The sequence below is a fragment of the Rhipicephalus sanguineus genome, chromosome 1, assembly GCF_013339695.2.
Source record: "Rhipicephalus sanguineus isolate Rsan-2018 chromosome 1, BIME_Rsan_1.4, whole genome shotgun sequence".
NCBI lineage: Eukaryota > Metazoa > Arthropoda > Arachnida > Ixodida > Ixodidae > Rhipicephalus > Rhipicephalus sanguineus.
In genome coordinates, this window is record NC_051176.1 from 91,507,844 (window position 1) to 91,532,979 (window position 25,136).

Sequence of the window (25,136 nt, forward strand, 5' to 3'; positions counted from 1 at the left end):
CTTTCGCCTCTTCTTGCACGAGCACCGCGAGCACGGCGAGGCGGCGAGCGCACCGAGCACGAGTTGTGAGCATTTGTGAGGTTGTGACCCAACCGAGTGCAGTCTTTAGCGAAAGGCTCGTGGAGTTAGTAAATCGGGCTTTGCGTGGAGAAGCATGCTGTAGTGTGATCGTCGTTCAGATCGGCTACCATTCCACTTGCTCTTGAAGTTAACGCGCCTTGAACCGAAATGAGTAAGCTCCATTTTCTCTACTAAGCTCGGTGCATGTCGGTCAAGCCTGCATCTGCGTATTATCTAGTTAACCTGTTGCCCCATAAAGACATAAACACAACGTTCATTTCATTGTGCATACGTTTAGCGTGTTTTCTTGCGCGACCACAGTTAAGATGATTGCGTGAATTAAGATGTGTGTCTACGTAAATCGTGTGCAGGGTAAAAAAAAAAAAGTGCGTGTTTATTATTATTTTGGCACTCTGTATTTCTAACGCAGTGGTACTTCGGCGATATAAAATGCGACCGTTTCGCTTGCGTATTTGCCCCTAATTATATGCTTTAAGGCTCGTAACTAGGGCTTGTAATTACTAGGCCCTATACAAGGAAAAAAAATTGCAGAGGCGAAGGGTTCGCTGGACGAAAGTCCGTGAGCCGCCACCCTGTCGACGGAGGATGAGGTATCCGAAAGCTTATCTCAACATCCTGCGAGCACGTTTGTGGCCTCGGAATTTCAACACCGCAGACAGGCCAACTGTGGCCTGGATAACTGACTGTGAGCTAGCCTGTAAGTAGGCCGCGCCAGGCTCACTTTAACTAGCGACTGGCAAGCTTGTTTTGGTTAGAACTTTAAAGGCTGCTCATGCTCGACGCTTTCACATCAAACCGAAACTAAAAACTGGCACGCTCATGACTCCCAGCGTTGTGCTGGAGCCCTAAGCTAGTTAGCACCTGTTCCTGCGTGCTCATTATGTTTAATTTTGTTCCTGGCCTGCGCCGTGCGTTTTATAGCTGCGCTGCCATATACGGGATCGCGTCGGATTTTCCTTTGTTGGTCGCCATGCAAATTATCATTTGGGCGTACCCTAGTGCAATACGTCATATTGACGTATTTTTTTAGGTTTATCTATTTGGTAAAGTTGCCACTGACCGCATAGCAGCTTACCATGACCTTATTACGAAAAGCGCTGTTTAAAGTTGCATAAGAATTTTTGCTTTAGGCTCTGAGAATCGTTATGTAAGGATTTATTTTTCTGCATCTCGCCAAATGAGGACACCACCACAATATTTTTCTCTGCGAATGGCGAAAGGAGTCTTACCTCCAGTCAAGCTGTGCTTTATTCCACCATGGGCAAGATCGTATTAAATTTTTCTGCGCGACACGAGAAAGAAATCAAGTTCACACATAAAAGGTTGGCAGTATGGCTTGCATTTCTGTAAACTTAATGGTACTGATAAATCGAGCCTACCCGTTGTTACAGTTTCACATGCTTGCTTGCATGCATGTGAAACTAAGTAGCAAGGCAAAGGACTGCATTGTAGTTTCTGCTTGTTGGACTCTTTAGTCAGCTGTTTAAATATGAAAGCGTGATTTTGCATGGCCACTTCATTCTGGCAACTGCCGAATTTGCTAAGCGAGGCTGTGAAACGCTGATTATAGGGGTGTGCGAATATTCGAAATATTCGAAGAATATTACATTCGAAATATTCGTATTCGATTCGAAAATCGTGTATTCGAAAAGTTTCGAATATTCGAAAAATTCGAATATGCGATTTGATTATCATGCATAAAATAACTCGTCTTCCACATTTCTGCTGCGTTCGTATCGCTAAAAACGTTGCCGAGAGGAGCGATACACATCGTAAGTACACGGAGGCACGATATCTGCCTGCGACGAGCGCCCCAATGCGTATGATTTATTGCTGGTGCATCTCCGACGTGCAGCGCTGTTGGCGATCATGTAACCGTACATTTTCAAAATTATGCGGCCGTAACGTGCCGCACTACCACTCGTTCACTATGCGGGACCACTTCTGAAGAAAGACAGTGATCCACGTGACTGGTGGTGGACTGTTCAGATACCCCAGTCTGGCAAAGCTTTGCCCCATGTAACTCCCTATACCAGCCACTTTTGTTCCAAGCGAGCGTGCCTTTTCAGTGGCAGGGGGGGGGGGGGGGAGGAGGGAGGGTTGTCTCTGTTACAAGGGAGCGCCTGCTGCCTGATCATGTGGAGCAACTCATATTTCTTCATGATAACATGTATTCATTACTTTCATTGAGCCGTGATATTTGCTTGTGTTTTGATGTGCATTGTGCTAGCCTGGACATTGTGTTCTGGAGATAGAAGTGTATGTTGTGTTGCCAGTCAGGCTGTTAATGTTTTTTTTTTTTCAAATAGCTACATGTTAAATAAAATATTGTTACTTTGGAGGCATCTTTCCTTTGATATTCGATATTCGAAGGTGGATATTCGTATTCGATTCGTATTCGAAAAATTTGATATTCGCACACCCCTACTAGATTATTTTATGTTTTGGTGCTGGCATAGAGTCTTGAGAAACCAGTGGACTTTCATATCTTTCTTTATTTCCAGAAATACGTACATTCTGGGGGATACCATTGGCTAAAAGCTGTTTAATAACAGCTTGACTGGGCCGATGGTCCGTTACAAGGCATACGTGACGGTTGCACGAAAAAATAGTAACATTGTTAGAAACTCAACGTAAATAAATATTTACACAAATGCACAAAACAAGATATAACTAATATACAGAAATAATGAAAACATAATACATAAGAAGAAAGAGGCTAGTCTTTTGCCCATTAGGGGTGTTAGTCTCAGATGTTTCTTTAATGCAAAGGTCCAAAATTAAACCTTCCTTATTTTGGTCGTGTCATGTGGGCAACCTACCTTTTCAATGAAGTGAAAATTAATCATAGCCACAGTGGAAGGTGAGAGAGCCACTAGATGGTATTTCTCAGGCCGCAGGAAAATGTCTTGGTGAGCTTAAAGGGGTACTGACACAAAATTTCGCGGCCGAGATAGCCTGCTGGATCGATTCCCATGTACGTGCGTGTACCATCTGCAAAATATCGACAGCGAATAAAGCTTGGAAGGTATTTTATATGAATTTTGAAGTTCGCGAGCGCGATCCAGCATTATAGGCCGCACCTAGTGCATTGACACCCTCGGAGGTTACCGAGGTGACCCCCCTACTTCCCCTACGTAACCGTTGTAGCCGGTACAAGTTATGATGACGTCGTAGCCGCCATTTCTGTCTTGACGCGCTTCCCGACGAATCGCTCCTCGCCAGCGGGTCAAACCTGAAGTGATTCGCCACGTCGAAAATTTCTTCCATCCCCGCCGCAAGAAAATCGTCGCCATCAGACGATGATGAGCCCGACGACGACAGACCGCGCGGAAATGCGTCACTGTTCTGTGTGCTCACGTGACCGAGCGTTTCACTCGCTAGGTGGTGATAGTTGCACCCGACGGCTTGTCGTTTTTGGAGCTCTGTCAAACCGAAACTGAGGCTGTGTCGGTAATGAGGAGCTTATAATTAATTACTTGTTGTGCACTGCAGCAAACGATGTGCCGTGCTATGACTAACAGGCCCCCAGCAACACATTGCAGCAAAAAAAACGTGGGGCGAAAATTTTTGTGTCAGGACTCCTTTAACTCTTTGAGATGCTATGTACACAATTGTGTACACCACTTGTTTTTGATAGTTGTGTCGACTAGGTGCTACGAAAGAGCAAGATACATTGAGCTGTGGATGAATTGAACCTTCTGCATAATAAATTTGTCTTCATTTAACTTCATTTTGCAGTGTAATGTTGCATGTGGTCACTTTGCTGAAGGCACTACAATGTTAGACGAATCGACAAGACGTTCACTTCCCGCAGGCCATGTCAAAAAGTATAATTTTTCTTTGCTCAAAATGGACATAACCGGACACGAATTTGCACTATATTTCTATCCTTAGATTTGATTCTCTGCAAAAACGGAGCATGAATGACTTCAGAATAAATGGATATTTAATTACAATTTGATTAGGATTAATTACTATAACAGGCATAAATTAGCATATTATGACATTATTTTTGTTGCTATAGAATATCGAGTGCCTTGAAATAACATATCGATTTGTCATATTCACGGATAGTTCTTCATAGGGGTGTCCGAAAGGGTAAAGAATTTGTAATAAATAGATGTCACTTACGTTCATATGCTCCCGGTGATACCAGGAGTCATCAGCAATTCCATGGTACTTGCCAACTTTAAAAATTGTTAATTTTGTAGAAAGAGGTCAACTACCTAAACAGAAAGTGAGGCAAAACTTTCAAAAGAAAGCCTTGCCGTAACCATAGGTGGCTGTGTCATAAATTTAACATTACGTTTGTATTTGAGCTGTTGTGACACAGAAAATGTTGTCGAAATTTACTTAGTTCAGTCTTTGGCTCTTCTGTCGATTATCAAATGAATTAGGTTTGAACAGACTGTCAAAAGTTCATGACAAATTGGCATAGCAACTTCTAGGCTGTGTAGCCCCCCCCCCCCTATGTTTGGCTTGCATCTCTTCTGATTTATCAAGCCTCATCTTGCAGTTAGGGTGTTTTTTTTTTGTGCCGCATAAGGCTTGTCTGATGATAAAGACCCAATTTTTTTTGTCCCCTTAATTCTTGACAAACATTTTCTTTCTTTCAGGCACTAAGGAGTCCGTCCTCCCCTACCTGCCATGGCTTGGCACAGCAGCTGCATTAGGCTTTGCCTTCCTCGCCTACAGGTCATATGGCAAGGCAAAGGGACGTGTTAACTTGCAAATCGACATGACTAACCCCAAAATTGTGAATTCTGTCGACATTGAGGACATTGGAAATAAAGCAGTCTTCTGCCGTTGTTGGAAGTCCAAGAAGGTATGTGCCTGACACACTGCACTTCGCCAAGTATGTTCACTTCAGTTAAATGAAATCCCACACATCATGATGTGCTTGGAAGAGCTTCAAAATTGAAAATGGTCTCTTACTGTGTGGTATAAATTTTCCGAGCTGGCTGTGGTTTCATCTAACAAGCCAGATGTTCAGCATATCACCAGAGCCTTTAGCGGCTTTAATATTTGGTTTTACTGTTGCGTGTTTGTTTTGGCAAATATTTATCCAAACACACTAGGATGCATCATAACGTATTGACATTTGCCAGAGATGCAATTCATACTGAAATGTGGAGTATTGGGACTACATTGTGTGACCAGTTGTGCATCTAATCACGTGAATGTTGTTGCTGTCTTTTAGCTCAGTTAATTCTATGTTCAAAATTGTACTTTCGTTCGCACTTCAGTCTGTGTTGATATGGTAAATTGTTTAATGTAACGTTAAAACGAAGCTGGTTGCTGCCTTTCCTGACGAGCCATTTTTTTAATAAATGTGCAAGAAGAATATGATTGAGCAAATTAGTTTTCTGGAAATCACAAGGTTGAGAGGAAGTTAAAATAATTGTCATTCACTTAAAAGTTTCACGAGACTAAAAAGGAAATTACTATGAAAGCAAGTCCAAGAATGGCTAAGGTAAATTTTTTCGTCAACCCCATTTCCTGCAATGCGACCATAGTACAACACTCGGACATTTTAGTTGTATATTTGAGATTTGATAGGAAGCATGTGCCTTTATTTTAGCATCTGCATACAGAATGTGCATTTGGTAGCATGTACTCTAGCCAAGTACTGTTGAGTCACTGGCAACTCCTGCTAACACCATGAGTATGTTGCCGCTAGTGAGATCTATTTGGTGTTCTTTCAGCTCCTCTAGACCCTGTGGCCTTGCGAATACCATCTCGCCATATTGTGCATGGCTGGCCTCATTTTCTCTTACCCACCACTTTGGCTAACATTAATTTCCAGTTCACTAAATTAGTGGCTTGCATGACATGAGCAAAATAACGGCACGTGTGAGTGGCCGCTACCACGATCTTACTCTGACTGCAACAACGCGGAGCCCATTCTAGATCGGAGAAAGCGTGCCTGAGCTGAACATGCAGCTGCACACCAGAGCGATTGAAGGTTGGAAGAGGATATACATCACCGCATGTTCCATTGCAAACAAACAAGGCACGCAGGCGTACCGTGCATGCAGCCACAGCCAACGAAAGCTGGAGCAGTCACGTGATCGGATCTTGGTTGTGCTCTGACCTCAGAGTGAGAGCACCTGAAGCATGGTGCTGCGAAAGAACCAGCTGAATGTATTTAGAGCCCTCGATTTTGACCAGACAAATGTGATGAGAGTCGCCAGAGCACTCTGAACTGCTCGAAAACGACCAGCCGAACGTACCATAAGAAAGTGGTTGTTTGTTTTCCTTCGCTTTGGAAGAATGTTCAGGATTGACCTCTTTTGTGACAGAGATATTTGTGCATTTGGCAGTCCGAGGAATTCCAAAAAAATGGCACCAGCACCATAGCTCAAGAGGATCTAGCTTTTTCTTGTCATATTTCCGCAAGTGGGAATGGCTATAACCATGACAAGGCCTGAAAAATTCATGGACATGGGTGTCGCTGGAGCCACCGTTTCGACAAGCGGTCTTGTCGTCAAGTTGCAGCCTTGAAGGGGACAAGACACCACTTGTCGAAGCATTGGCGCCAACGTCACCCCCGAGTTCAAAATTTTCCATCTCCAAGCTTCCATCTTCCCTTGAACCTGGCCTTATGACAAGGCCTGTTATCTGTGTCACATTAGTCTTTTAGTGCCTCTTGCAAAATATCCACACCTTTAAAGTTTGTGTTCTCATTTTCTGTATTCAGAGTGTTTGTTCACTTGTGCAGAACATTAAGGTAAATGTGTGAACCATTAGTGCTTAAATTTCTGTTACTATGTCAGTCGCTAGCCATAAAAGATAAATTCCCTGCTGCTTTTCTTCCCCTGTGCTTTTTTTAAATATAACTGTAGTTTACACATTTGCATGACAAAATTTGTGGTCACAGGGAAATTGTGCAACAGTTATTTTTCATTGTAGCATAATGGTGACTGGTAAAGAAATTTCAGCTGTACTAAATTTGTGCATGTTTGTTCAGTGCTAATTTATTTTGTATATTCTGAAAAAAAATATACTTTTTGTTTTTTTCAGTTTCCCTATTGTGATGGATCGCACAACAAACACAATGAAGAATGTGGTGACAATGTTGGTCCTTTAATTGTCAAACGAAAGGACGCCTAAAGGTACTAGCAGGCCAACGTCAAAAACCTATTAGAACGTTTTCCTGCTTGCTTGGGAGCTATTAGTTTGAAATAAATTTCATTGCGACTGTGCCCTCACTTTCTTCATTGCTGCTGTAAACATGCGGGTAGATATCGGGACACTTTTGTCTCTTTAAGTGTGTTCAAAAAAATGAAATGGTAAGATGGGTGAAAGCCTTGGTGATATGTGTTGTGCAATCTACTGTGCAAAGCAGGATGTTTAATCGGAAAAAATTGCAGGTTCAGTAAAAAAAATCTACAAAGGTTCGCAACGCTAAACATGTATGGCACAGTAAACACATTGCTCAGTGCTTTTAACTTCTGTGGGCTATGCTGAAAAACTATGGGCAGCACTGTTCAGGTGAGTGCACTCCAGGACTTTTAGTATTTTGTAATTCTCAATTTACTCTGTTTCCAGTCGCATGTTCCGTCAAGTGCGTGACAAGTTTTGTTGGGAGGTGGCGAAATCGAATGTGGTTGTCTCTGCAGCACCAGAATTACTTTCATGAGCGATTCAGTGTCGAGTGATTCTGTGCATGCCCTCATCAATGAGTGATTTGATGAGGGCATGCGTGTCTCATTGTTGCGTAGACTTTCAGGCAATGAGAACAGGCTGGGGGGGTCAGGGGAAAGGTGCACTAAATTTTCGGTGGTAGCCGAAAGTAATGTACATTTTGCAGTAATTTCAGTTGATAATGGTTCGAACAATTTACAATTAACATGTACTAATCAGTAAACCTAAGTGGGTCAGTGGTGTTTTCATGTGTGCTGGAATAGCAGTACGCATCGCAGCAATATAGAAATGGAAAAGCTGAAGGGAGAGGGTAGTAGCGTGCACAAGTGTGTGCCATATGTTTTGCGAAATGGAAAATTCCAATTAGCTGCATAGTGGAGGACTAGAAACTGCAGGTGTGCGATGACCCAGATTCCTGCCTGTCGCATAAAAAGTTTTACTAGCAAGGAGAACCAATAAACGAATGGTGTGCACAGAGATCACTGCTATAATGTTTCATGTGTATGATGGTATGGGCACCTAGCAGCTAGTGCGATAACAAAAAAAAAGTAATTTGAGTAGTGGCCAACATCAATCTTAGTTTAAGCATTCACCCTAGAGAAAAAAATTATTGAGAAATGCCCCTTTGGAATTGCATTGTCTTATGTTTTCTAACTTAATCTGACTGATCATATGATATACTCCTCTAATACTGACAGATAATTTAGTTTTGGTTCACCCTGCTTGTATTTGATATGCAAATGCTGTGCAGCATGCTAATTTATCAAGGACATTATGCAGACTAGTGCTTGCCTTGCATAAAAGCTGAGAAATGTTGGAGTCTTTACAGGTGGCACTTTTAAGCAAATGGTTCATTCTAATTCTGGTAGTTTTTAGTTGAGAGGGTATGACAGGGGTAAATGGGTTGTCTTGGTTTCAGCTTTACATCTCAGCAACTGTTCCATAGTTCACTGTAAAATTTTGTGCGTCGAATAAGAATGCTTTTGGCTTTCGCTTGGTGTAATTTTTCCCTGCAGCCTATCTTTCTTGCATTTTGGTACCAAATTTTAGGCTGGGGTGTAAAACTAAATGTACCTTTTTCTCAAGAAATGAAAAGGAGTATAACTGTTAAATTTTGCCGAGTAATTCCACATGAGAATGGCATTAATCCCTAGCTAAAAGAATGGGTTTCTACATATATCTCGCAAAAAAAAAAAAAATGCCCTCACGTGTCGCATACTGTAACGGGGACTTTCAAATTAATCTTTTCTTTTTCTTAATTATAACTTGCACAGTTTTTGAAAGTTTTAGTTCAGACTGTTTGGAAAGGATTTCAGTACCATAATTGAGAACTTTCAGTTGAAATTGAAAAAGTTCAGCCTAATTGGTCTGATAGTTTTTCAGAAAAGATGCACCAAGGTTAGAACATTTTCAAGAAAGTAATCTTGTGAAAAATGCACTTTTATGTTTTAAACTTGCGGAAAGTACTCACACATAAACCAATGACTGCTACAAAAGCATCCCTGGTGGGAAAATTTGCAATCAAAACTTATGAAAATCGCAGAAGCTGAATATGCTTAACCGATCTAGCCATATTTATTATAAATATGTACATGCAGAAACAATGATGGAAAACAACATGTGAACAAACCCTTGTGTCCTTCAGAAGGTGTGGTTTTCGGCGCCATTTTTAAATGGCTTCGATTTTTAATTATGAAATGAGAAAAAATTGGTTTTTTTGGTTGATTTACCCTACCACACCTCCTTAATAGAAATAAAGGTTAACAAAAAATTGTCATTCGATAGGCCAAGCTTTAGTTGTAATCATTGGCTAGGTTTCAGTGACTGAGCATTTTTGTGGTTTCTGTGATAGGTATATTATTGCGATAGCAGTTATATACCTATTTTTTGCGTGGCTGTCATGGCCCGGATATGTATATGTATGTATATATATATAAAAGGCACAAAGAAAAATAAAGCAGAAGAAAAAATTCTGAAGTACCCGACCGTGGATTCGAACCAGCAACCCCTCGCTCCCCAGTGCGCTGCGTTAGACAACCACATGCCATGTATGCGCCGGTGAAATAACGGCGACCTATTTATATACACCATGTATCGCTGTGGTAAGCAAATTTCAGAGGAGCGTGAGCGTGTTTTCTATCATGTAATGCTCCTAATTTTCTTTCACTTTGAAAACTGCCCTCGAGACGCGCACGACAAAGTGGCCCTTTTCTGTACCCACTCATGATGTGGAAGGAAAAAAAAAAAACAAAGAACACCAGGCACACCTTGCATCAGATGCCCCCGTGTGGCTGGAGACGCAGGGGGTCACTCCACGCGCCACAGTTTAAAAGAAAAAGAAATATCTAAGAGTGTCTGATTCTCCATTGTCGACACTTGCAGAAGCAGCGCTCCTAATTTTCTTTCAATTCGAATACTGCCCTTGAGACGCGCACGACAAAGTGGCCATTTTCTGTACCCACACGTGATGTGGAAGGAAAAAAAAAACAACCTTGCATCATACGCCCCCGTGTGGCAGGAGATGCAGGGGGTCACTCCGTGCGCCGCAGTTTAAACGAAGAAGAAATATCTAAGAGCGTCTGATTCTCCATTGTCGACACTTTCAGCGCGTTGCTCAAGCACATAGACTTAACAACTGTGGCAGTTGTTAGTTCACGCTTGCCCTGTGCAGGCCTGTGCCTTCTTTTAGGGCGTCCTTCTTTGTGCTTCAGTGGCGCGCTGCTAGTATCGAGCTGCTTCTGGTTCTTCGTGTGACATTTCAATTTCTTGCTATCGCATTCATTGCTTCGCACTTGCAGCGAAACTGTGATTTTTTGTATCTTAAGAGATGCATGGCACCCTCTTTTATGTATCAAAAATGTTTATACTGGTAAATGTCCTGCCAAGTTTGTCACAATACAAATGCAAGGTACCCAAGGAGTATCCTCAGGTGATATCTAAGATGCCTGTGTCTCCGACACTGCCCAGTCCTGGCTTGAGGTTAATGTAGTATTTAATCTTATGTAGTAGAGATGTCAGTTACAGGGGAGAGGGGGTGCTCTTGCCTCCTTTACTTGGACTTTCCCACAAGGGGGGTACTTCATCTATTCATTTACTTACTTTTACACTTATTCATAATTTTTGAACTTGATGTATGCTTCTTTAAAGCACTTCCACCTCGAATTGAGTCGGCCAGAAGTGCAGGTTATTTACGTGTGTACTTATCCAGTTTACTTTTTTTTTCTGTTTATTTTTAGTGGACTAGTGGTAGTAGTGGGGTTTGTCCAGTTTCAGTGGGACGTCCCTGCTAGGGGTTTTCTGTCGAGTAGGTAATTGTTGACTAGATAACTGTTCGTGGAGTTATGATATGCTCATATTTCATATTACTCTCGAGGTTGCAGTCACGTCAACCAGTTGTTTGAGCTCGGTCTGCGTGGCCGCGGTCGCTTTTTTTTTATTTGAAGGTAAAGGCCGTTCTTGATGATAATTTTCTGTTGAGTAGATAACTGTTTGCAGAGTTACGAATGGCTTAGTTTTATACAGCTTTGCTGTAAAAAGGGAAAGCAGTGCCTCTGATATGTAGCAGTGTAGTAAACCAAGACATGCAAGTCAGCAATATAATGGGAATCACTCACACTTGCAATTGTCTCAGTTGGGCTCACAGTCATACCCTGCTTCGCTCACTCAAGCAGAATCAACAATATCATCCTCAAGTAGGCTCACTAAAGGAGTACCGACATGCTTTTGAGGCATCACATAAGGAGATTTTTTGTTTCCTTGGCATGCAGTGTTTAATGCTCTCCACACACTCGAGCCAGGAAACACGCATAAGACATTTTAGTTTGGTTTTGAAGTTTTCACCGCCCAATATCTGCAAACCAGCGCCCCACCGCAACGGACATTATAATGACGAGAGAGAGAAATGTTTTAATGAAAAGCTGGAGATGTTTGCCTGGCTATTCGCCTGACATGCTACTCCAGGTGCTCCAGGGTGATGATTATGATATATACACTGACAACCAAACATACATACATAGACTACACTGTTTACAAAGTTTCGGTCAGGCCTGTGGCCCGCAAGAAAGTCAGCAGCGCTTTCGTTTCACGTAACGCACAGGTGCTGTTTTGCCATGGGCCCAGAATGTGCCGCAGTTCTAAACACGAGTCCTGTTGAAGGTGCAAAGCCGCCTTCAGAGATCGTCTTTCTGTTGCGTATCGCCTGCATTCGCAGAGAACGTATTTTAGGTCTTCTAGGACGTTGCATTGAACGCACAACGGTGAGTCCGACAACTTGATTTTGTTCTTGAAGTAATGAGTGTAGGCGACGTTTAGTCTGATGCGGTGCAAGCATGTTTCGTCTTTGTCTGTTGAGGTCTTGCGGCATATCGAAGGCACACGATGGATCAATTTTGTAAAGAGGCCCATACTGGTGACTGGCATCTGTCCAGAGGGAACGCTGGAAGCGCCAAGCATGTGCCGATACAAGTGTCGCTGCGTCTTTTCTCGAGAAAGGTATTTCAACCATTTCTCTCGAGGCGTCATGTCCAGCTTTGGCAGCATCATCAGCCTGGACGTTGCCTTGTATTCCGCAGTGGGCAGGTATCCACTGTAGAACAATGCGGTGATTCAATTCGTAGGCTTTATAATGACGAGTCAACGCAGTTCACCGAGTTTGAGAACTCTGCGTCCTGCATGCAGCCGAAATCGCTGTCGGAGTCTCTGGACAATTCATTTATCGTTGTTTACCTGCACCATGTGCAGGTGAACAGCAGCAGATGACAGAGCTGCTGCTAGTACATCACAAGTTACTGCCCCCACGTGAATCAAACCCATGTCAGACTGTGTTGATATGTCACTGCAAAACCACCCTTTTGATATCGAAACTAAGAGCAGTTTTTTTTTTTAAAGGAAGCGGTGTTAAAAACATATTCACTGCATTCCAAGGCACCGCGATACTTTTTCTAGGGTTGTCGACACCAATTTTTTTTATTTAGAGCAACAATACGAAAATTATACTCTCCACGCTCACTCAAATTCATACTCTGATCTCACTTAATCTCTTAGAATCCTAGCCTCAGATTTGCTCATAATTATACGATATACCATGGACTCACTTGGAATTGCAACTGACAGCAAGTGCTTTTATGCGATTAATAGTGAAGTTTATATCTAGCATAGTAATGCTTCACAACTCTTGTGAACACGATGACCTATCGCAGGCGCAGTAGGTTTGTGTAAGAGAGAGCGTATGTAGATCCACGCAGAGCATTGTGAAAATCTAATTTCTTTATAGTAAAAGGCCTTTACACACTTATAATGAGAACTAACAGACAATAATGCCAAGGAAAGTATAGGGGATGTTTTTAGTAGTAAATGTAAGGTAAATGTGAAGAAAGAAAAGTGGACGAAAAGATAGCTTGCCGCGGGCAGGGACCGAACCTGCGACCTTCGAATAACGCGTCCGATGCTCTACCAACTGAGCTACCGCGGCGGCCATCCCCCCGTCCACATTACAGGGTATATGTGTACATTTTAAACGTGGGAGCGTCAGTCAGCGCCGCCAGTAGCCATGACGGCGAGTGTGGAACACTCTTTTTGTGCCTGTTGGCGTCACGTAGCACGTGAACTTATTACGAGCTGGCAGCTGACCAATAATCCCTCGCATACCACCTGAAAGCATCAAGTCTGCCAGAACGAGGCCCTCGCTATGAATGAAGGAAAGAACTGTAAATTTCAAGGGCTCGTTTTCTTTGTTATACACAGTGGACGGGGGGATCCCCCCGTCCACTTTACAGTGTAAAGTGGACGGGGGGATGGCCGCCACGGTAGCTCAGTTGGTAGAGCATCGGACGCGTTATTCGAAGGTCGCAGGTTCGGTCCCTGCCCGCGGCAAGCTATCTTTTCGTCCACTTTTCTTTCTTCACATTTACCTTACATTTACTACTAAAAACATCCCCTATACTTTCCTTGGCATTATTGTCTGTTAGTTCTCATTAATATTGTGTATAACAAAGAAAACGAGCCCTTGAAATTTACAGTTCTTTCCTTTACACACTGATGTGCCTTTAAAATTTACTGTTTAACCTGGCAACTTACAGCAGCAAAATAGTATTAAATGAATCATGAATGCACAAGGTCAGATTTACTCGGCATTTATTGTTGCCTTTCGGATTTAACAATTGGAGCCACATGCAATGTCTACTCGACTCCAGCACATAGGTTCACAACAACTAGGGCTCTCTCGGGTCTACTCAAAATCAGCTTTATGGGTGGCTCCTTGTCTGAGCAAGTCTGACTGAGTAAATTCGGAAGTGAGATCATTTTGTCAAGATTGAGAGAAATATTCTGGAGACCCTTTAATTAACAAAGGCACCACTTTTGCACTTGCACTCTGTACGGTAGTTGGCCTTGGGATATTGCTTGGGATGAAAGTCACCACTCAAGGTGTTGACAGTGAATAATAGGTGGTAACACTCTACCGGGGGCAATGAGTGAGTAAACTTTGGCAGAAGCTTCACCAGTAAAAGCACTGAAGGGCTTTGGTTCAAATGACATTGGTTAACAAGTAATTTTTTTACAAGTTGTGCTCCTATGGCAGCAGTGGTCGGATGCCTCAATCACTGCCTTTTACCAGCTGAATGCCACCTAGCCACCGATTTGGATAGAAGTACTTGTGTAGCAGTACTTGGATCATCTTTTCTAGATGTATATGAGAGACGAAACACCCTTGTGTACCATGAGAATGCCAGCAAGTTTGGTATTGTGGTTGCCACTCTGCATTAATTCTAGCTGTTCGCAATAAGACTGCAGGCATTCGTCTTCATCGGATCAGTTATACACGACTGTTAACCACTCTAACATGCCGTGCACACCTTCTTGTAACTCTGGTGCATGATGACTTTCTGATGCAGCAGATGCCACACTGCATGCTCATAAACAGGAAAAGCAATCTGCTTTGCCACTGACAGCAAGTGCTATCCACATACATATCTACATTTATTGTGAAACAAAAGCACATTTGGAGCCCAAAGTCACGTAGTATATTTCCTTGCTTGCAGTGGTTGCACAGCACCAATCTGGGCACTCATCATCACTTTCAGCCTATTGGTGTCCACCACAGGTTGAATGCCTCTCCCACTGAATTTCAGTTGCCTCTGCATTGCATCAGCTGACTCCATCCTATGCCTGCCGATTCCAGATTCTTGTCGCACCACGTAATAATTTGCTGCCCTTTTTGACTGCATTTCCATTCTATCGGCACCCATTCTGCTGCTGCAACAGAACCAGTGGTAATCTAATCGTTACATTACTCGACTTGCCAAACTTCACTTTCTGTAAATATTTCTCCACTTTCTAAACATAATAGAGAAAATGCACCTTCTCTAAACAGCATAAAAGTTTACCACATCAGTGTGCAAGACACCTTCCACGCTTCTGATTAAGAAAACTTGGATATATTGAATTGTTGATATTAAGCAGCTGCAACATTCCCTTAGAAATACAATGCTAAAGTATGTCACTGTGCTATGCATATAGTATTGAAACGTGCACAACCACTTTCGACATGCAGAAAGCTGCGTTGCACTTAACTTGTTGCAGCCAGTGGCAGAGCAGGAGCCATGCATTCCAATGTTCCCTTCAACAGTAAACTGCTCTCTACAGGAATAACTCTTGGCTCGTGTGTTCAGGATGGCACTGTTCAGTGGCTGGGAAGGTTTATTTAATAACAGATTCAGAAGTTGTTGCAGGTTCCTTTTGTTTCTGCAACAGCTTCTGTAGTTCTGATGTATTGATATGTGAATAAGACAAGCTCACAAGTGTGTTTAAAACATAGCTGCATTTTAATAACAATCAACTTGCCCATCCATGGCCTACAGGCACATACGTAAGAACTGAATCACAGGGTTGACCTGTCATGCCATGCATTCCTTCCTTTCAGTTAAAGAACAAGATTAATAAAAACAACTTGTGTGCTATGGGTTGTATCATGACTAACAGTTGACGACAGTCAGTTAAAAAAAAGCGTCTCAGAGGCTGACATGCTGGTAATTGACACTCATTCCATGCACTGGTAGCCAAATGACATAGGAATGGCATGTGTGCAGGACCATGTCACATACTGAAACAGTGCTTGCCCTCCATTTCACAGTTTTCACACTCTGCTTCCTTTGTGGGGTTCATCGCCCACCAACAATCTTTTAACAAACAGATTTGTGACCCTGCAGCATTTCATAACTGGAGTCTTTAATTCTGTGCTTCAGAGTGCATTCCCTTGCAATGCTTAGCGGTGAAAACATTACAGACAACACTCACGAAGCAGAGAGTAGGCACTATTCCAGACCCTAGCACAAGCATAGCCATGCACATCAGCCTACCAACTAATAAAATACAACCTGGGCATCTAAAGGTCAAGAAATAGCAGTTAAATGTATTGCTCAGCTCATAGAGTACTCTGGGATTTTATATATATTTATATATAATATATACTTTGGTGGTACACAACCTGCTATAACACATGGTAGTGACAAGAAGCCTAGCAACTATAGTCGTCTGACTGGTGCTATTTTTTTTCTTTTCTTCATTTAGACACCTGTGAAGCGTGGCTACATGGCGGCATGGTGGGATGGGCCCGCCACTAATGTACACACTTAAAAACCACTCGGCACAGGACAATATTTACATGCACGTTATATACAGCACACCATCGGGGGAACAACAGGAGCCCACAGAGTCTTTACAGCAGCTATGGAATGTCCAGGGATATGTCTGACTAGAAAAGGCTGCGTCCCGCCCCTAGGTTTCCCCAGGGGGCTTCAGCGAGTTGAAGCAGGTTTGGCAGACGCGCACTGGCTTGAGTATCCTCAGGCGGCTGATCTCAGATTCAAAACGACTGCACCTGCATTTGTAGGCCAATGCAAACAGTGAAAAAAAAAGCATGAGGAGAAAGCCAGACCTTCGCATCACTTGCTACAACACAATGAGGCCACCGCTCCATATTTTTTTAGAACTTCATTTAGAGTAGCTCAGAAATTTAAGGCATATCATGTTACTGCTGGAAAATTTGTGAGCAGATGCACTCTAACATGCTTTTCACATGCAACTGAAGTGTCTGTCTTACAGTGAAATGCTGAGATTAAACAGCTGAGGTCAAATTACTACAGTTACTTCCTTTTTCTTTTCTCTTTAAACTGACACTTTTTACTGGGCCAAATAAAGTTGAGCAATGGCTATGTGTAAATAAAATCCTACCAAAACTTTTTATTTTGTTTCTTAAATGAGGCTTCTCTCAGCCTTCTGCAATGTAATTCTGAGACATGATGTTGATTCATGCTAGCCTTCCCAGGCAACATACTGAAATAGCATAGTAACCATAACTACGTAGAAGAGAAGCTCATTGACACAACTACTCATCTTGGGTAAGTGAATCTCAAAGCCTACAATTACGGTCAGAAAACTTCCAGTGTCTACACACTTTCATCCACAATTTTATGTCTCTGTGCAAAAGCTTCATCCCACTTACATTTGAAACACTATTGCAGTTCAAATGAGGGCAGCTTTTGTGGCTGTTTATTTATGACACAATCTAGGTGCCTGATTATATCAGCAGAAAATGAAAACACTCTCAAATGCACAAACACGGTTCCAAAGTTACTACGGTTGGGGTGGAGTCAATGACAAGGTTTGACGACGTTTGTCAAACCGTGTTACAAGGTGCACCTGACAAATATGTGTTCAGCATGTGCACTAGAGTTGTAAAAACATGCAGTGAAACCTCATTCATTCGGATTTCACGGGACTGAAAGAAATGCCCAAATTAACTGAATGCCTTAACCTGTGCTTACTTACCAAATAAATTTGCAACCTCTGCTTCTATTTCACAAGAAAATCGGTGAAGTTTTTCATCATCTCATGATGATTAGCGCTCACAGCGGTGAGGGCCATGTGATTGCCTTCGCAGTGTGATCACGACAGGTGTGAGGCCCTCATTTTTGTCCAAGTACTGCAAGCACATCCTGATTATATTGTAACGCACAGTTTAAGAACACACGTTTAATAAACCAAAGTAGTTGGGGTGAACTTGTGCCCAAGAAGGAACAACTAAAAGGAAGACTCCTAACAGTCCCGAGAACAGTGCTCTTTTTCTTCTCAATCTACACCTCTTCTTTTTCTCCTTTTCTTGTTTTCCGCATGGGTTGCGTGCAATGGCTATTCCTTGGGTCACGCAGACACGTGCTCTCTGCCACACTTTTACTTTGCTTCGCACGCATGCCGCAAACAATTCCGAGGGTGTAGGGATCGGCCAGCGCGCGTAGCTTGAAATCATCTTGTGTCAATATTTTACAACAGTGAGCTGGTTGGCAAGTGATTGTCAGTCCAACGTGGCTTAATCAGTGGCTCTGACACTATCATAGTACTATTTCACCTCATCTTTGGTGGCTTCTGCCAAGTTTGTGACATGTGTTGTTGCACGTGCCTTGCACCAAATTAAAACAAAACTGTTTTCACTGCAACTGCTACAGATGCCAGTGTTGCTATACATGTGATCATGGATGGTTACCACACAGTTTTCAAGACATGGCTATGGGTTATGTGTGGCAGTAAAAGCAATATAAAAGTGCAAAGCGTTCTGGCATTTCTGTCATGATCCCGTACACTTCAAACTCCTAACCATGACGATATAGATAATCACCACTTAGGCTGCTAGCACCGCTTCTGCCGTTTGGTGTCACATACTTGCAACACTCCACACTCCTTTCATCGCTAGGGTTGTCCAAATTAATGAGAGTTTGATAATAATGCATAGGGCTGTCAGGACCACAGGGTTAATTTAACTCATCCAGTTTTGTGAATGAACAAAAAGGTGGATTACATGCTTTTACATGCAGGTGCCAATGAGAACCATTTTTGATTTACCCCATTATAGCAAACTTTGCTATTTATACTTCCTTCGTTATTTACATCATATCCATACTTGTTACAGATACTGAGATTTTGTATTAGCAATAATGAAAAACAGGTTGTACACCAAGTTGGGTCCAAAAAGAAGGGATCAGGGTAGTTTGGTGTGCAAGTTCAGTATGCAAAATTCTGTTTCATTGGCTGGCTGACCTGGAGCAAAAGAGCTGGCCACAGTTTCGGCAGTGGTGACGCCTCTCAGCGAAGGAGAACCGCACCCCGCAGGATAGGCAGCTGTCACCACCTTCGTCTCGCACCCAGTGATCGGCCATGGCTCGGCCAGGATGCTCGGTCACACTCCAGGTGAACACTCGCCCCCTTGCATCACCCACATACACTGTCTTGTGATCCCTGAAAACAAACATGCTAGATCAAGGACACTGGGACAGTGCCCACAATTTCCAGAAAATACCTAGGAACATGGCAAAGTTGTTTAATGGCTCTAATCAGTACAGTAAGGTTTGAAATAACTCATAACTTATCAAAAAAGGCAGAAGTTCAGGGGAAGATGGAGGCTTGAAGAGATCAGACTGCTTAAAAATTGTGACGCTTAACCAGACACTGTACACCACTACTGTCGCACATATGGTTCAAGATTAATTTTCTTCCTGTGCGTTTTTCTCTTGAAAAAATGCACAGGATAAGGTTGACAATTAGGCCAATAACTGCAAACTTAAGGTAAGCTGAGAAAGCTAGTTGAAGTTGCAGGGAAGCATACCGCATTGTGTATCTACATAAAAATGCACAGGATAAGAATGACAACTGGCCAATATAACTGTAACTTAAGATAAGCTGAGAAAGCTAGTTGAAGTTACAGAGAAGCATACCGCATTGTGTACATACATAAAAATGCACAGGATAAGAATGACAACTGGCCAATATAACTGTAACTTAAGATAAGCTGAGAAAGCTAGTTGAAGTTGCAGAGAAGCATACCGCATTGTGTACATACATAAAAATGCACAGGATAAGAATGACAACTGGCCAATATAACTGTAACTTAAGCTGAGAAAGCTAGTTAAAGTTGCAGAGAAGCATACCGCATTGTGTACATACATAAAAATGCACAGGATAAGGATGACAATTAGGCCAATATAACTGTAACTTAAGCTGAGAAAGCTAGTTAAAGTTGCAGAGAAGCATACCGCATTGTGTACCTACATAAAAATGCACAGGATAAGAATGACAACTGGCCAACATAACTGTAACTTAACATAAGCTGAGAAAGCTAGTTGAAGTTGCAGAGAAGCATACCGCATTGTGTACCTACATAAAAATGCACAGGATAAGAATGACAACTGGCCAACATAACTGTAACCTAAGATAAACTGAGAAAGCTAGTTGAAGTTGCAGAGAAGCATACCGCATTGTGTACATACATAAAAATGCACAGGATAAGGATGACAATTAGGCCAATATAACTGTAACTTAAGCTGAGAAAGCTAGTTAAAGTTGCAGAGAAGCATACCGCATTGTGTACCTACATAAAAATGCACAGGATAAGAATGACAACTGGCCAATATAACTGTAACTTAAGCTGAGAAAGCTAGTTGAAGTTGCAGAGAAGCATACCGCATTGTGTACATACATAAAAATGCACAGGATAAGAATGACAACTGGCCAACATAACTGTAACTTAAGATAAGCTGAGAAAGCTAGTTGAAGTTGCAGAGAAGCATACCGCATTGTGTACATACATAAAAATGCATAGGATAAGAATGACAACTGGCCAATATAACTGTAACTTAAGATAAGCTGAGAAAGCTAGTTGAAGTTGCAGAGAAGCATACCGCATTGTGTACATACATAAAAATGCACAGGATAAGGATGACAATTAGGCCAATATAACTGTAACTTAAGCTGAGAAAGCTAGTTAAAGTTGCAGAGAAGCATACCGCATTGTGTACCTACATAAAAATGCACAGGATAAGAATGACAACTGGCCAATATAACTGTAACTTAAGCTGAGAAAGCTAGTTAAAGTTGCAGAGAAGCATACCGCATTGTGTACCTACATAAAAATGCACAGGATAAGAATGACAACTGGCCAATATAACTGTAACTTAAGCTGAGAAAGCTAGTTGAAGTTGCAGAGAAGCATACCGCATTGTGTACATACATAAAAATGCACAGGATAAGAATGACAACTGGCCAACATAACTGTAACTTAAGATAAGCTGAGAAAGCTAGTTGAAGTTGCAGAGAAGCATACCGCATTGTGTACATACATAAAAATGCACAGGATAAGGATGACAATTAGGCCAATATAACTGTAACTTAAGCTGAGAAAGCTAGTTAAAGTTGCAGAGAAGCATACTGCATTGTGTACCTACATAAAAATGCACAGGATAAGAATGATAACTGGCCAATATAACTGTAACTTAAGCTGAGAAAGCTAGTTGAAGTTGCAGAGAAGCACACCGCATTGTGTACCTACATAAAAATGCACAGGATAAGAATGACAACTGGCCAATATAACTGTAACTTAAGCTGAGAAAGCTAGTCGAAGTTGCAGAGAAGCATAGCGCATTGTGTACCTACATAAAAATGCACAGGATAAGAATGACAACTGGCCAACATAACTGTAACTTAAGATAAGCTGAGAAAGCTAGTTGAAGTTGCAGAGAAGCATACCGCATTGTGTACATACATAAAAAATGCACAGGATAAGGATGACAATTAGGCCAATATAACTGTAACTTAAGATAAGCTGAGAAAGCTAGTTGAAGTTGCAGAGAAGCATACCGCATTGTGTACATACATAAAAATGCACAGGATAAGAATGACAACTGGCCAATATAACTGTAACTTAAGATAAGCTGAGAAAGCTAGTTGAAGTTGCAGAGAAGCATACCGCATTGTGTACATACATAAAAATGCACAGGATAAGGATGACAATTAGGCCAATATAACTGTAACTTAAGCTGAGAAAGCTAGTTAAAGTTGCAGAGAAGCATACCGCATTGTGTACCTACATAAAAATGCACAGGATAAGAATGACAACTGGCCAACATAACTGTAACTTAACATAAGCTGAGAAAGCTAGTTGAAGTTGCAGAGAAGCATACCGCATTGTGTACATACATAAAAATGCACAGGATAAGGATGACAATTAGGCCAATATAACTGTAACTTAAGCTGAGAAAGCTAGTTAAAGTTGCAGAGAAGCATACCGCATTGTGTACCTACATAAAAATGCACAGGATAAGAATGACAACTGGCCAATATAACTGTAACTTAAGCTGAGAAAGCTAGTTGAAGTTGCAGAGAAGCATACCGCATTGTGTACATACATAAAAATGCACAGGATAAGAATGACAACTGGCCAACATAACTGTAACTTAAGATAAGCTGAGAAAGCTAGTTGAAGTTGCAGAGAAGCATACCACATTGTGTACATACATAAAATGCATAGGATAAGAATGACAACTGGCCAATATAACTGTAACTTAAGATAAGCTGAGAAAGCTAGTTGAAGTTGCAGAGAAGCATACCGCATTGTGTACATACATAAAAATGCACAGGATAAGGATGACAATTAGGCCAATATAACTGTAACTTAAGCTGAGAAAGCTAGTTAAAGTTGCAGAGAAGCATACCGCATTGTGTACCTACATAAAAATGCACAGGATAAGAATGACAACTGGCCAATATAACTGTAACTTAAGCTGAGAAAGCTAGTTAAAGTTGCAGAGAAGCATACCGCATTGTGTACCTACATAAAAATGCACAGGATAAGAATGACAACTGGCCAATATAACTGTAACTTAAGCTGAGAAAGCTAGTTGAAGTTGCAGAGAAGCATACCGCATTGTGTACATACATAAAAATGCACAGGATAAGAATGACAACTGGCCAACATAACTGTAACTTAAGATAAGCTGAGAAAGCTAGTTGAAGTTGCAGAGAAGCATACCGCATTGTGTACATACATAAAAATGCACAGGATAAGAATGACAACTGGCCAATATAACTGTAACTTAAGATAAGCTGAGAAAGTTAGTTGAAGTTGCAGAGAAGCATACCGCATTGTGTACATACATAAAAATGCACAGGATAAGGATGACAATTAGGCCAATATAACTGTAACTTAAGCTGAGAAAGCTAGTTAAAGTTGCAGAGAAGCATACTGCATTGTGTACCTACATAAAAATGCACAGGATAAGAATGACAACTGGCCAATATAACTGTAACTTAAGCTGAGAAAGCTAGTTGAAGTTGCAGAGAAGCACACCGCATTGTGTACCTACATAAAAATGCACAGGATAAGAATGACAACTGGCCAATATAACTGTAACTTAAGCTGAGAAAGCTAGTCGAAGTTGCAGAGAAGCATAGCGCATTGTGTACCTACATAAAAATGCACAGGATAAGAATGACAACTGGCCAACATAACTGTAACTTAAGATAAGCTGAGAAAGCTAGTTGAAGTTGCAGAGAAGCATACCGCATTGTGTACATACATAAAAAATGCACAGGATAAGGATGACAATTAGGCCAATATAACTGTAACTTAAGCTGAGAAAGCTAGTTGAAGTTGCAGAGAAGCATACCGCATTGTGTACCTACATAAAAATGCACAGGATAAGAATGACAACTGGCCAACATAACTGTAACCTAAGATAAACTGAGAAAGCTAGTTGAAGTTGCAGAGAAGCATACCGCATTGTGTACATACATAAAAATGCACAGGATAAGGATGACAATTAGGCCAATATAACTGTAACTTAAGCTGAGAAAGCTAGTTAAAGTTGCAGAGAAGCATACCGCATTGTGTACCTACATAAAAATGCACAGGATAAGAATGACAACTGGCCAATATAACTGTAACTTAAGCTGAGAAAGCTAGTTGAAGTTGCAGAGAAGCATACCGCATTGTGTACCTACATAAAAATGCACAGGATAAGAATGACAACTGGCCAACATAACTGTAACTTAAGATAAGCTGAGAAAGCTAGTTAAAGTTGCAGAGAAGCATACCGCATTGTGTACATACATAAAAATGCACAGGATAGGGATGACAATTAGGCCAATATAACTGTAACTTAAGCTGAGAAAGCTAGTTGAAGTTGCAGAGAAGCGTACCACATTGTGTACATACATGTGGGAAAAAGCATGCAAACCACAGTTTCTATAATGACACTGAACCTCTTTGTAATTAGACACACAACCTGAAATTGACTGCATTGGAAAATGTACACTGCCAAACTTGGACTCCAATCCCAACATTTATATTCCTACGTACAGAATATCAACCTTATGGTGGAATGCTTAGTACATTTACTTTTGATCAGGCATATGAATATTTTTGATCATGTGCTAGCCTCTTGGTTTTGAATGCTGTGCTTGTCATTACATATGTTTCAAGACACTTGAGTGTGACTGCACAGTTCCTTTACGCAAGAGGAAAAAGGGTGGAATGTGACTGCCTACTACTTAGTGACACAGAATAGAAATTGCTAAAAAAGAAAAAAAGGAGGGGGAGAGACAAAGTGAAGAGAATGCCTGCGAGCATGTTAGTAAACACTTATTCAGCAATTCAATCTGCTCCAAGTGATTGCCAACAAGAGCTAACAAGAGGAGCAGTCTAAAATCACTTGGTCCTTTTTAATTCTCTAATTGCCTTGCACACTGAAACTGTAGAGAGGCAAGCTCTGTGGCTTATGTAACATGCAAGAGCTGTTTTTGCTGCTATCTCGGCAGCAGCTTGGTGTAGTAGTGTACTGACATGTGGTGAGTACTTTCACACGAGTGTACTGGTGTGCAAGCATGTGAAGAAATAGAAAGCACCCCCGTAAACTCTAACTCTGATGGATGTCTCCAAATATCAGTTAACTGGACAATTTTTTTTTTTTCGGTCACGGTGCAAAGTCCATATATTTCTTTTACAACTTATATTAAGAAGCACCAATGTTCGGATGTCTCGAAATCTCGAAAATGAAGACAACCCGGAAATATCATTCCCCACTTAAAGCAGCTCTAATATCATCAGAAAAGATAAACTGTGTAGCAACCCATGCGCAGCGGCATGGAGCTTGTAGAGCGAATGATCGAATGAAAAGAGAGCGCAAGCAATGCTACCAAGCCAGATGACACCGAGCCATGCTCCTGGCCTATCTTTCCCCCTTCTTTCTGCCTATCACCATTCCCGCACAGTTGGTCTGCTGATCGCAGCTGTTTTGTTGAGGCCTCACGTGGCAGCAGTGAGTTGGGGTCAGTGTTGCAAAGCGTAGGGTAATTTTGCCAGCAGCGACATTTTTAACAGTGCTCAGAAGTACTTCCTGAAGAAGGTGGAAATAGTCACTAATCCTGGGGGGATGTAGCCCCTGAAATTAAACATTTTACACATCTACAAAATAGTTTTTTCCCCCCATTGATCTCCTTAACAACTTGTTTGATAGCGCGGGGGGGGACATTGGGGGAAGCAATGACGAGGTATGTGACCTCTTATTTTAATATGGCACTGAAGG

General features: G+C 41.7%; 2 protein-coding genes across 2 annotated transcripts in view; one reads left to right on the top strand and one right to left on the bottom strand.

Annotated features, from left to right (window-relative positions):
- The first annotated feature begins 24 nt into the window (after nucleotides 1-24).
- On the top strand, nucleotides 25-7,289 carry LOC119394011 (CDGSH iron-sulfur domain-containing protein 1). Its single transcript, XM_037661223.2, has 3 exons — nucleotides 25-232; nucleotides 4,701-4,909; nucleotides 7,108-7,289. The coding sequence occupies exons 1-3, from the start codon at nucleotides 229-231 to the stop codon at nucleotides 7,195-7,197; spliced, it is 303 nt and encodes a 100-aa protein (XP_037517151.1). The 5' UTR covers nucleotides 25-228; the 3' UTR covers nucleotides 7,198-7,289.
- An 8,239-nt stretch (nucleotides 7,290-15,528) lies between these two features.
- LOC119394022 (WD repeat and FYVE domain-containing protein 3) overlaps nucleotides 15,529-25,136 on the bottom strand; it is a gene marked incomplete in the record, with an annotated part of 152,166 nt that continues 142,558 nt past the window's right edge. The window contains 2 exon segments of the mRNA XM_037661234.1: nucleotides 15,529-16,606; nucleotides 18,820-19,017. Coding sequence (XP_037517162.1) covers nucleotides 16,504-16,606; nucleotides 18,820-19,017 — 301 coding nt within the window.

What these genes read in the sequence shown, in the direction of transcription:
- LOC119394011 (XM_037661223.2), top strand. An exon ending in GTTGTTGGAAGTCCAAGAAG is followed by an intron (nt 4,910 to 7,107) that starts GTATGTGCCTGA and finishes TGTTTTTTTCAG; the next exon opens with TTTCCCTATTGTGATGGATC.